At 40.5% G+C, this 14,099-nt stretch overlaps 1 protein-coding gene across 1 annotated transcript in view; it reads left to right on the top strand.

The window, feature by feature from the left end:
* CPB2 (carboxypeptidase B2) overlaps positions 1 to 14,099 on the top strand; it is a 62,618-nt gene that overhangs the window by 24,009 nt on the left and 24,510 nt on the right. The window contains exon 5 of the mRNA XM_002742691.7: positions 2,538 to 2,639. Coding sequence (XP_002742737.2) covers positions 2,538 to 2,639 — 102 coding nt within the window. The remainder of the gene's footprint in view (positions 1 to 2,537; positions 2,640 to 14,099) is intronic.

Raw genomic sequence — 14,099 nt, 5'->3', positions numbered from 1 at the left:
AGGAAAAAATAAGCATGTGGCTCTGTTAGTTTTCTAGGGCTATGAAATACCACAGACTGTGTAGCTGAAATCACAGAATTTATTTTCTCGTGATTCTAGAGGCTAGAAGATCATGATGTCAATAGGTTTGGTTTCTACTGAGGCCTCTTTACTCAGCTTGCGTGTAGTTGCCATCTCACAGTTTCATTTCCTTTTGTTTTGTTTTTTGTTTTTTTGTTTATTGTTTATTTATTTATTTATTTTTTGAGACGGAGTTTCGCTCTTGTTACCCAGGCTGGAGTGCAATGGCGCGATCTCGGCTCACCGCAACCTCCGCCTCCTGGGTTCAGGCAATTCTCCTGCCTCAGCCTCCCGAGCAGCTGGGATTACAGGCACGCACCACCGTGCCCAGCTAATTTTTTTGTAATTTTAGTAGAGATGGGGTTTCACCATGTTGACCAAGATGGTCTCGATCTGTTGACCTCGTGATCCACCCGCCTCGGCCTCCCAAAGTGCTGGGATTACAGGCTTGAGCCACCGCGCCCGGCCTGTTTATTGTTTATTAAGACAGAGTCTCAGTCTGTCACCCAGGCTGGAGTGCAGTGGCAACCTGTCTGCCTCCTGGGTTCAAACAATTCTCCTGCTTCAGCCTCCAAAGAAGCTGGAATCTAGAGGCACATGCCACCATGCCCAGGTAATTTTTTGTATTTTTAATAGAGAGGATTTCACCATGTTGGCCAGGCTGGTCTTGAACTCCTGAGCTCAAGTGATCTGCCCACCTTGGCCTCCCCACGTGCTGGGATTACAGGTGTGAGCCACCATGCCCAGCCTCATATGGCCTTTTCCTTGTGCGGGTGCATCCCTGGTGTCTCTCTCTGCATATTCTAATCCCCTCTTCCTATAAGGACACCATTCAGATTGGATTAGTGCCCACTCTAAGGGCCTCATGTTGATTAGATCATCTCTTTAGAGGCCCTATCTCCAAACGCAGTCACTTTCTAACCTACTGGGAGTTAGGGATTCAACACATGAACTGGAGAAAGGGGTACAAAGTTTAGTCCTTAACTATGACATTTTAGAAAATATCTTGTACTTCTCTCTCCACTCCCACCCCAATTATTTTCTAAGTGGTTCATAGGAACCATAACAATTTTGCTCTCAGAACATTCCTCTAAGTGTTTCTCTCCCTTGGATCAGTGGTCTCTCCATCAGCCCTCCCTACAAGATGCCTGGTGGGCAGCAGAGGTTATTTTGTCATTGACTCACACCAGGAGATCTCAAATAATCCGGTGTAGGGAGACAGAAACAAATGGCCAAAAATTACTTCTTAGAAGAAACGGCAAAAGAAAAGAGTTCTTCAAAAGATGTTATGTTATTATCTCAGCTTAGTTTGAGAAATGAATAGAGTTAAACGGCCTTCATATTACACATCCTCCCGTTAGAGGAAATCTACTGAAGTATCAGTGCCTACATTAATTTTTTGTGGTAGCTTTCTCAGATGTATTTATGCCTAGAGGAGTAACACGGGAAATGGAGTTTCAATGAGGAAACTGCTGATGGTTACATTTCTGACACCCCAGACACTGAGAGGGTTGGTACTTCATGGCAGGTGGGCCTTCCAGGAGCCCTTAATTCTCAGCACGGGAAAACCACCCACACCTTCCACTCATGCTGGTTATGCTATCTCAGAGAACCCAAGGATAAATGGTGCTCCAGATTTTACCAGCTAGGATTGCTATTTGAAATCACCTCTAGAAAAGTTCCCAGAGATAAAGTCAAGCGTTCACTGTTTCCAATTCAGAAAGCATCAGAGTTTAAGAATGGACCCAGGAAAGTCGGTCCACGTTAAAACACAACCCAGTATAATCCCAGCAATCCCAAACCAGACAATAATTCAACACTTGCTTTGAAGTGCGTGCTCGCCTAAAGTCAGATTTTTTTTTTTTTTTTTGCTTTTTCCTTCCTGTTATCTTGACAAACCTCAAATACAACTGGACTTCCACCCAAGAGAGAGGTCCAGAATCAAACTACTTCTTGGGGGGAGAACTGGGTTTGACTGTTTTTCCTCCAGATCACCCCCATCTTTGCCTGTCATCATTCTGTCAATCTCACTGTGCTTGCGCAGGTCTTTAGTGGGAAACAATGATGCTTCCATTTATCCCGCATAAAGATGGTGCTCAGGGCTCCCTTCATCTTGAAAAGTGCATTTTTTAAAAAGTTCCAAACAAAAGTGAACTTTTGAATGAATGGTAATGAGAATTTCATACACAGGGGCAGTAACTCAATGTGATCACTTTAAAAATAACTTTGGGGGCCAGAGTTTAATTTTTTTGCCTTGTTATAAGTTTCTTAGCACTCCTTCACTCTTTCTCCAAACCTTGACACTTATCAAAACTTTAATTTTATGAATTTCCCTAAACAGCAGAAGAAACACCCTGCCCTAGTGCTTTAGCTCCTCATGCATTCCACATACAGAGTTTTACAGGAATCTCCTTCCTCTGGTCAGGGGAATGTTTTGAACTTGTTTCGTGACTAACCTCTGGTTTGCATTTTGCTAGATCTATTCTTGGATAGAACTTATAACTGAGAGGCATCCTGATATGCTTAAAAAAATCCACATTGGATCCTCGTATGAGAAGCATCCACTTTATGTTTTAAAGGTATGTTGTGGGGAAAGTCGTGGATCTTTCAATGTGAGGGGAGGGATTAATTGTCCAGTGGTGCTTGTTAAAACTTGAATTTCTTTTCTCTGAGTTCTGAAAGTATTTGCATTACAAGTGTTCCTCGGCTTTAATATCTGGCTATTTAGGGGCTGATTATTTCCTTTAAAGTTTTTCCCATTAACAATACAGTCTCGTCCTGGTCTGTACGTCCTAATCTCTTCCTGCAAGGACACCAGTCAGACTGGGTTAGCACCCAGCCTAAGGGCCTCATGTTAACTTAAGCCCCTCTTTAAGGGCCCTATCTACAAATACAGTGCAGGGGTTAAGGCTTCAGTTCTAGATGAACCCCAGTTCTAGAATTAACTCTGTCTCTCCTTATGTGACATCAGATAAGCCGTTTAACATTTCCATGAAAGGAAGGAAGTGTTTTTTTTTTCAAGTCCCTGTTTTATTTTATATTAGTGGATAAACACTGGTGCAGCTTTTTGTTGTTAATTTCTAAAAATGGATACATAATAATTGTACATGTTTCTGGGGTACATGTGATTACTTTTCTCCCTCCCTCCCTCCCTCCCCACATGTGATATTTTGATACATGCATACAATGTGTAATGATCAAATCCAGGTATTTGGGACAGCCATCGCCTCAAACATTTATCATTTCTTTGTGTCGGGAACATTTCAAATCCATCTTCTATTTTGAAATATACACTAAATTATTGTTGGCTCTGGGCACGCTGCTGTGCTGCTACACACTAGAACTTGTTCCTTCTACCTAACTATATTTGTGTACCCACTAACCAACCCCTCTTTATCCCCCTTTCTAGCCTCTGGTAATCACCATTCTACTCTCTACCTCTATAAGATCAACTTTTTCCACTCCCCATATCAGAGAGAACACGTGATATTTGCCTTTCTGTGCATAGCTTATTTCACTTAACATAATGACCTCCAGTTCCATCCATGTTGCTGCAAACGATAGGATTTTATTCTTTTTATGGCTGAATAATATTCCATGTGTAGATGTACCACCTTTTTTTTTAATCCATTCATCTGTTGATGAACACTTAGGATGATTCTATATCGTGACTATTGCGAATAGTGCTGTAATAAACATGGGAGTGCAGATACCTCTTTTGCATAGTGATTTCCTTTCTTTTCAATTCACACTCTATAGTAGGACTGCAGGCTTATATGGTAGTTCCATTTTTAGTTTTCTGAGGAACCTCCACACTGTTTTTCTTTTTTTTTTTTTAATTGTACTTTAAGTTCTAGGATACATGTGCAGAACGTGCAGGTTTGTTACATAGGTATACACATGCCATGGTGGTTTGCTGCGCCCATCAACCCGTCATCTACATTAGGTATTTCTCCTAATGTTATCCCTCCCTTAGCCACCCCCCACCCCCAACAGGCCTGGTGTGTGCTGTTCCCCTCCCTGTGTCCGTGTGTTCTCATTGTTCACCTCCCACTTATAAGTGAGAACATGCGGTGTTTGGTTTTCTGTTCCTGTGTTAGTTTGCTGAGAATGATGGTTTCAAGCTTCATCCATCTCCCTACAAAGGATATGAACTCATCTTTTTTGTGGCTGTATAATATTCCATGGTGTACATGTGCCACACTTTCTTTATCCAATCTATCATTGATGGGCATTTGGGTTGGTTCCAAGTCTTTGCTATTGTGAAAAGTGCCACAATAAACATATGTGTGATGTGTCTTTATAGCAGCATGATTTATAATCCTTTGGATATATATCCAGTAATGTGATTGTTGGGTCAAACGGAATTTTCTATTTTTAGATCCTTGAGGAATCACCACACTGTCTTCCACAGTGGTTGAACTAATTCACACTCCCACCAACAGTGTAAAAGTGTCCCTATTTCGCCACAGCCTCTCCAGCATCTGTGTTTACTGACTTTTTAATGATTGTCATTCTAACTCGCATGAGATGCTATCTCAATGTGGTTTTGATTTTCATTTCTCTAAAGACCAGTGATGATGAGCTTTTTTTCATGTTTGTTGGATGCATAAATGTCTTTTTTTTTTTAGAAGTATCTGTTCATATCCTTTGCCCACTTTTTGATGGGGTCGTTTGTTTTCTTCTTGTAAATTTCCTTGTAGATTCTGCATATTTGCCCTTTGTCAGATGGATAGATTGCAAAATTTTTCTCCCATTATGTAGGTTGCCTGTTCACTCTGATGATAGTTTTTTTTTGCTGTGCAGAAGCTCCTTAGTTTAATTAGATCCCATTTGTCAATTTTGCCTTTTATTGCCATTGCTTTTGGTGTTTTAGTCATGATGTCTTTGGCCAAGCCTATGTCCTGAATAGTACTGCCTAGGTTTTCTTCCGGGGTTTTTATTGTTTTAGGTCTTACATTTAAGTCTTCAATCCATCTTGAGTTAATTTTTGTATAAGGTATATGGTATAAGGAAGGGGTCCAATTTCAGTTTTCTGCATATGGCTAGCCAGTTTTCCCAATACCATTTATTAAGTAGGGAATCCTTTTCCCACTGCTTGATTTTGTCAGGTTTGTCAAAGATCAGATGGCTGTAGATAAGTGGCATTATTTCTGAGGCCTCTGTTCTTTTCCATTGGTCTACATTTTTGTTTTGGTACCAGTACCATGCTGTTTTGGTTACCGTAGGCTTGTAGTATAGGTTGAAGTCGGGTAGCGTGATGCTTCCAGCTTTATTCCTTTAGTTTAGGATTGTCTTGGCTATGTGGGCTCTTTTTTGGTTCCATATAAAATTTAAATAGTTTTTTTCTAATTCTATGAAAAAACCAATGGTGGTTTGACGGGCATAGCATTGAATCTACATTACTTTGGACACTATGGCCATTTTCACAGTATTGTTTCTTCCTATCCATGAGCATGCAATGTTTTTCCATTTGTTTGTGCCCTCTCTTATTTCCTTGAGCAGTGGTTTGTAGTTCTCCTTGAAGAAGTCTTTCACATCCCTTGTAAATTGTATTCCTAGGTATTGTATTCTCTTTGTAGCAATTGTGAATGGGAGTTCACTCATGATTTGGCTCTCCATTTGTCTATTATTGGTGTATAGATGCTTGTGATTTCTTCACACTGGTTTTAAACTGAACAACTTGCTCTGAATGACTATTTGGTAAATAACAAAATTAATGGCAGAAATAAATAAGTTCTTTGAAACCAATGAGAACAAAGATACAATGTATCAGAATCTCTGGGACACAGCTAAAGCAGTGTTTAGAGGGAAATTTATAGCACTAAATGCCCACAGGAAAAAGCAGGAAAGGTCTAAAATCAACATTGTTACATCACAATTAAGAGAACTAGAGAAGCAAGAGCAAACAAATTCAAAAACTAGCAGAATACAAGAAATATCTTAGATCAGAGAAGAACTGAAGGAGACAGAAACAAGAAAACCCCTTCAAAAAATCAATGAATCCAGGAAGCTGGTTTTTTGAAAAGATTAACAAAATAGATAGACTACTAGCCAGACTAATAAAGAAGAAAAGAGAGAAGAATCAAATAGGCACAATAAAAACTGTTAAAGGGGAGATCACCACTGATCCCACAGAAATACAAACTACCATCAGAGAATACTATAAACACCTCTATGCAAATAAACTAGAAAACCTAGAAGAAATGGATACATTCCCGGACACATACATCCTCCCAAGACTAAACCAATAAGTCAAATCCCTGAATAGACCAATAACAAGTTCTGAAATTGAGGCAGTAATTAATAGCCTACCAACCAAAAAAAGCCCAGGACCAGATGGATTCACAGCCAAATTCTACTAGAGGTACAAAGAGGAGCTGGTACCATTCCTTCTGTAATGATTCCAAGCAATAGAAAAAGAGGGACTACTCCCTAACTGAATTTATGAGGCCAGCATCATCCTGATACCAAAACTTGGCAGAGACACAACAAAAAGAGAAAATTTCAGAGCAACATCCCTGATGAACACTGATGTGAACATCCTTCGATAACATACTGACAAATGGAATCCAGCTGCACGTCAAAACACTTGTCCACCACAATCAAGTCAGCTTCATCCTGAGCACACGGGGCTGGTTTACATATGCAAATCAATAAACCTAATCTTTCACATCAGCAGAACCAATGGCAAAAACCACATAATTATCTCAGTAGATGCAGCAAAGGCCTCTGATAAAATTCAACACCACTTCATGCTAAAAACTCTCAATAAACTACGTATCGATGGAACATATCTCAAAATAATAAGAGCTCTTTATGACCAACCCACAGCGAATATCATACTGAATGGGCAAAAACTGGAAGCATTCCCTTTGAAAACCTTTGAAATAGTGTTCATTGAAACAGGAACAAAACAAGTATGCCCTCTCTCACCACTCCTATTCAACATAGTATTGGAAGTTCTGGCCAGGGCAATTAGGCAAGAGAAAGAAATAAAGGATATTCAAATAGAAAGAGAGGAAGTCAAATTGTCTCCGCAGATGACATGATTGTATATTTAGAAAACCGCATCGTCTCAGCCCCAAATCTCATTAAGCTGATAAGCAATTTCAACAAAGTCTCAGGACACAGTTTTTCATAATGGCTGTACTAATTTACGTTCCTACGAACAGTGTACAAGGGTTCCCCTTTCTCCACATCCTCTCCAGCATTTGCAATTGCCTGTCTTTTGGATAAAAGCCCTTTAAACTGGGATGAAATGATACTGCATTGTGGTTTTAATTCACATTTCCCTGATGATTAGTGACATTGAGCATTTTTTCATATATCTATTGGCTATTTGTGTGTCTTCTTTTGAGAAATGTCTATTCAGAATCATTTCTCATTTTAAAAATTGGATTATTTACTTTTTCCTTTTGAATTGTTTGAGTTCCTTATATATTCTGGTTACTAAGTCCTTGCTGGATGGATAGTTTGCACATATTTTCTCCCATTTTTTTATTTTCACTCTGTTGTTTCTTTTGCTGTGCAGAAGAAAGTTTTCAGCTTGATGTAATCCGCTTTATCTATATTTGCTTTTGTTGACTGTGCTTTCGAGGTCTTACCCAAAAAACTTTTGCTGAGACCAATGTCTTGAATTGTTTTCCCAATGTTTTATTCTAGTAGTTTTATAGCTTTAGGTCTTACATTTAAGTCTAATCTATTTTTGATTTACAAGAAAAAAACAAGCCCATTCAAAAGTGGTCAAAGGATATGAACAGACACTTTACAAAAGAAGACATACATGAGGCCAACAAACATATGAAAAAATGCTCATCATCACTGGTCATCAGAGAGATGCAAATCAAAACTACATTGAGATACCATCTCACGCCAGTTAGAATGGTGATCATTAAAAAATCTGGAGACAACTGATGCTGGAGAGGATGTGGAGAAATAGGAACACTTTTACACTGTTGGTGGGAGTGTAAATTAGTTCAACCATTGTGGAAGACAGTGTGGCAATTCCTCAAGGACCTAGAAACAGAAATTCTATTTGACCCAGCAATCCCATTACTGGGTATATATCCCAAGGACTATAAATTGTTCTACTATAAGGACACATGCACACGAATGTTCATTGCAGCACTGTTTACAATAGCAAAGACCTGGTATCAACCCAAATGCCCATCAATGCTAGACAGGACAGGGAAAATGTGGCACATATACACCATGGAATATTATGCAACAATCAAAAACGACGAGTTTGTGTCCTCTGTAGGGACATGGATGAACCTGGAGAACATCATTCTCAGCAAACTGACACAAGAACAGAAAATGAAATACCGCATGTTCTCACTCATAGGCAGGTGTTGAACAATGAGAACACATGGACACAGGGAGGGGAGTACTACACACTGGGGTCTGTTGGGGGGAATAGGGGAGGGACAGCTGGGGGTGGGGAGTTGGGGAGAGATAGCATGGGGAGAAATGCCAGATATAGGTGAAGGGGAGGAAGGCAGCAAATCACACTGCCATGTGTACCTATGCAACAATCTTGTATGTTCTGCACATGTAACCCAAAACCTAAAATGCAATTTAAAAGAAGTCTAATCTGTTTTAGTTGATTTTATATATATAGTGAGAGATAGGGATTTAGTTTGAATTTTACCAATAAAAATTTTCCCAGCACCATTTATTGACAAGACTATCCTTTTCTCAATGTATGTTCTTGGTGTCTTTGTTAATAATGAGTTGACTGTAAATCTGTGGATTTATTTCTGGGTTCTCTATTCTGATCCATTGGTCTGTGTGTCTGCATTTATGTCAGTACCATGCTGTTTTAGTTCTGGGTCCCGCATTCTGATCCATTGGTCTGTGTGTCTGCATTTATGTCAGTACCATGCTGTTTTAGTTCTGGGTTCTCTGTTCTGATCCATTGGTCTGTGTGTCTGCATTTATGTCAGTACCATGCTGTTTTAGTTCTGGGTCCTCTGTTCTGATCCATTGGTCTGCGTGTCTGCATTTATGTCAGTACCATGCTGTTTTAGTTCTGGGTCCTGTATTCTGATCCATTGGTCTGAGTGTCTGCATTTATGTCAGTACCATGCTGTTTTAGTTCTGGGTTCTCTGTTCTGATCCATTGGTCTGTGTGTCTGCATTTATGTCAGTACCATGCTGTTTTAGTTCTGGGTCCTGTATTCTGATCCATTGGTCTGTGTGTCTGCATTTATGTCAGTACCATGCTGTTTTACTTCTCGGTCCTGTATTCTGATCCATTGGTCTGTGTGTCTGCATTTATGTCAGTACCATGCTGATTTAGTTCTGGGTCCTCTGTTCTGATCCATTGGTCTGTGTGTCTGCATTTATGTCAGTACCATGCTGTTTTAGTCCTGGGTCCTCTGTTCTGATCCATTGGTCTGTGTGTCTGCATTTATGTCAGTACCATGCTGTTTTAGTTCTGGGTTCTCTGTTCTGATCCATTGGTCTGTGTGTCTGCATTTATGTCAGTACCATGCTGTTTTAGTTCTGGGTCCTGTATTCTGATCCATTGGTCTGAGTGTCTGCATTTATGTCAGTACCATGCTGTTTTAGTTCTGGGTTCTCTGTTCTGATCCATTGGTCTGTGTGTCTGCATTTATGTCAGTACCATGCTGATTTAGTTCTGGGTCCTGTATTCTGATCCATTGGTCTGTGTGTCTGCATTTATGTCAGTACCATGCTGATTTAGTTCTGGGTCCTCTGTTCTGATCCATTGGTCTGTGTGTCTGCATTTATGTCAGTACCATGCTGTTTTAGTCCTGGGTCCTCTGTTCTGATCCATTGGTCTGTGTGTCTGCATTTATGTCAGTACCATGCTGTTTTAGTTCTGGGTCCTGTATTCTGATCCATTGGTCTGAGTGTCTGCATTTATGTCAGTACCATGCTGTTTTAGTTCTGGGTTCTCTGTTCTGATCCATTGGTCTGTGTGTCTGCATTTATGTCAGTACCATGCTGTTTTAGTTCTGGGTCCTCTGTTCTGATCCATTGGTCTGTGTGTCTACATTTATGTCAGTACCATGCTGTTTTAGTTCTGGGTCCTCTGTTCTGATCCATTGGTCTGCGTGTCTGCATTTATGTCAGTACCATGCTGTTTTAGTTCTGGGTCCTCTGTTCTGATCCATTGGTCTGAGTGTCTGCATTTATGTCAGTACCATGCTGTTTTAGTTCTGGGTTCTCTGTTCTGATCCATTGGTCTGTGTGTCTGCATTTATGTCAGTACCATGCTGATTTAGTTCTGGGTCCTGTATTCTGATCCATTGGTCTGTGTGTCTGCATTTATGTCAGTACCATGCTGATTTAGTTCTGGGTCCTCTGTTCTGATCCATTGGTCTGTGTGTCTGCATTTATGTCAGTACCATGCTGTTTTAGTCCTGGGTCCTCTGTTCTGATCCATTGGTCTGTGTGTCTGCATTTATGTCAGTACCATGCTGTTTTAGTTCTGGGTCCTGTATTCTGATCCATTGGTCTGAGTGTCTGCATTTATGTCAGTACCATGCTGTTTTAGTTCTGGGTTCTCTGTTCTGATCCATTGGTCTGTGTGTCTGCATTTATGTCAGTACCATGCTGTTTTAGTTCTGGGTCCTCTGTTCTGATCCATTGGTCTGTGTGTCTACATTTATGTCAGTACCATGCTGTTTTAGTTCTGGGTCCTCTGTTCTGATCCATTGGTCTGCGTGTCTGCATTTATGTCAGTACCATGCTGTTTTAGTTTTGGGTCCTCTGTTCTGATCCATTGGTCTGTGTGTCTGCATTTATGTCAGTACCATGCTGTTTTAGTTCTGGGTTCTCTATTCTGATCCATTGGTCTGCGTGTCTGCATTTATGTCAGTACCATGCTGTTTTAGTTCAGGGTTCTCTATTCTGATCCATTGGTCTCTGTGTCTGCATTTATGTCAGTACCATGCTGATTTAGTTCTGGGTCCTGTATTCTGATCCATTGGTCTGTGTGTCTGCATTTATGTCAGTACCATGCTGTTTTAGTTCTGGGTTCTCTGATCCATTGGTCTGTGTGTCTGCATTTATGTCAGTACCATGCTGTTTTAGTTCTGGGTCCTGTATTCTGATCCATTGGTCTGTGTGTCTGCATTTATGTCAGTACCATGCTGTTTTAGTTCTGGGTCCTGTATTCTGATCCATTGGTCTGCGTGTCTGCATTTATGTCAGTACCGTGCTGTTTTAGTTCTGGGTCCTCTGTTCTGATCCATTGGTCTGTGTGTCTGCATTTATGTCAGTACCATGCTGTTTTACTTCTCGGTCCTCTACTCTGATCCATTGGTCTGCGTGTCTGCATTTATGTCAGTACCATGCTGTTTTAGTTCTGGGTCCTCTGTTCTGATCCATTGGTCTGAGTGTCTGCATTTATGTCAGTACCATGCTGTTTTAGTTCTGGGTCCTCTGTTCTGATCCACTGGTCTGTGTGTCTGCATTTATGTCAGTACCATGCTGTTTTAGTTCTGGGTTCTCTACTCTGATCCATTGGTCTGAGTGTCTGCATTTATGTAGTACCATGCTGATTTAGTTCTGGGTCCTCTGTTCTGATCCATTGGTCTGCGTGTCTGCATTTATGTCAGTACCATGCTGTTTTAGTTCTGGGTCCTCTGTTCTGATCCATTGGTCTGTGTGTCTGCATTTATGTCAGTACCATGCTGATTTAGTTCTGGGTCCTGTATTCTGATCCATTGGTCTGAGTGTCTGCATTTATGTCAGTACCGTGCTGTTTTAGTTCTGGGTCCTCTGTTCTGATCCATTGGTCTGTGTGTCTGCATTTATGTCAGTACCATGCTGATTTAGTTCTGGGTCCTGTATTCTGATCCATTGGTCTGAGTGTCTGCATTTATGTCAGTACCGTGCTGTTTTAGTTCTGGGTCCTCTGTTCTGATCCATTGGTCTGTGTGTCTGCATTTATGTCAGTACCATGCTGTTTTAGTTCTGGGTCCTGTATTCTGATCCATTGGTCTGCGTGTCTGCATTTATGTCAGTACCGTGCTGTTTTAGTTCTGGGTCCTCTGTTCTGATCCATTGGTCTGTGTGTCTGCATTTATGTCAGTACCATGCTGTTTTAGTTCTGGGTCCTGTATTCTGATCCATTGGTCTGTGTGTCTGCATTTATGTCAGTACCACGCTGTTTTACTTCTCGGTCCTCTACTCTGATCCATTGGTCTGCGTGTCTGCATTTATGTCAGTACCATGCTGTTTTAGTTCTGGGTCCTGTATTCTGATCCATTGGTCTGTGTGTCTGCATTTATGTCAGTACCATGCTGTTTTAGTTCTGGGTCCTCTGTTCTGATCCACTGGTCTGTGTGTCTGCATTTATGTCAGTACCATGCTGTTTTAGTTCTGGGTTCTCTACTCTGATCCATTGGTCTGAGTGTCTGCATTTATGTAGTACCATGCTGATTTAGTTCTGGGTCCTGTATTCTGATCCATTGGTCTGTGTGTCTGCATTTATGTCAGTACCGTGCTGTTTTAGTTCTGGGTCCTCTGTTCTGATCCATTGGTCTGTGAGTCTGCATTTATCTCAGTACCATGCTGTTTTAGTTCTGGGTCCTGTATTCTGATCCATTGGTCTGTGTGTCTGCATTTATGTCAGTACCATGCTGATTTAGTTCGGTAGCTTTGCTTTTTCTGTACAGCATTACTTTGGCTTTTCAGGATCTTCTGTGGCTCCACATGAATTTTAGAATTTTTTTCTCCTTCTGTGAAAAGTGAATTGGTATTGATAGGAACTGCACTAAATCTGCAGATTACATTGGGTAGTATGGACATTCTAACAATATTAGTTCTTACACCCATGGGCGTGAGGTATCTTTTCGTTTTCCTGTGTGTGTTCTCTTTAATTTCTTTCATCAGTGCTTTATTATGTTCATGGCAGGTCTCTTGCTTCTTTGGTTAGATTTCTTCCAGGTTTTTTTTTTGTCATTGTTAAATGGTATTTCTTTTTTGATTTTTCTTTCAGGTTGCTTGCTATTATTGTATACAAATGCTACTGCTTTTGTGTGTTGATTTTATAACCTGCCATTTTACTGAATTTATCAGTTCTAACAGTTTTTTGGTGGAGACTAGGTTTTTCTAAATATAGGATCATGTCATCTACAATCAAGGATAGTTTGATTTTTCTCTTCCAATTTGGATGACTCTTACTTCTTTCTCTTACCTGTTGGCTCTGGTTAGTATTTAAAACCAAAGTAAGAACTGAACAGCAAACCCTAGTGAAGGACAAACAGCAGGATAAGGCTGAAGTCCTATGTGGTGGGGTTAATGAGATGCTTTCCACTCCAGTTGCCACCCGTTTGGTTATTTATTCTCAGTTGCAAAATGTTATGAAAGAGAAGTTGATTTACCTGCCTGGATTGGAAGTCTTCTCTCTTGAATAAATTGACCTTAGTAAAGGTCAGTGGACATAGCCACAGCCGATTGCTTGCAGAAGTAGAAAACAATTCTATAGTTCTGTTTTCTACCTCTCTCTCTCTCTCTTCAAAAAATTAAAAAGCAGCTCTGGGAAAAAAACGTAGTCACTAAAAATGTACATTTAATTTAGTAACATATGATTTATGCACAGTACCCCAGCATCATCTAAATTGTGATAGGTGAGCCACTTCAGTCATTCAAAGGTAAGACTTTGGGTTAGAACTTCTCAATTTTAATCTGTCATTTATAAGAACCTGCAGTGCAGACTCAAGGCAGACACATGAAATGTTGGGTCCTCTTGGTCACTGAGTTGGTCAGTCAAACTGGATCCATGTATCATGGCATAGCCACCTACCACATTTGCTTTCAGCCCTGCTGTATGTAGTACTTGGAACATGCATACCCGGAACCTGTACATGTTGAAAAATCACACATTCTGGATGGTTTGGTCCCACTCTTACTTGATCAAGGATGTGCTTATGATGCGAGTCTCTGGGATTTTGCCAACTTTTCAGTGACAGAACCAGTACCAAGAAAATTGGCCTAGGACTTAGAAAGGTCAAGTAAAGCAATGAAGCAGACAACTTAGGATTTTCTTTATGTCGAGT

This window comes from Callithrix jacchus, chromosome 5 (assembly GCF_049354715.1).
Source record: "Callithrix jacchus isolate 240 chromosome 5, calJac240_pri, whole genome shotgun sequence".
Taxonomy (NCBI): domain Eukaryota; kingdom Metazoa; phylum Chordata; class Mammalia; order Primates; family Cebidae; genus Callithrix; species Callithrix jacchus.
Note: the sequence above shows the minus strand (reverse complement) of the source record. Positions and strands in the feature narration are given on the sequence as shown.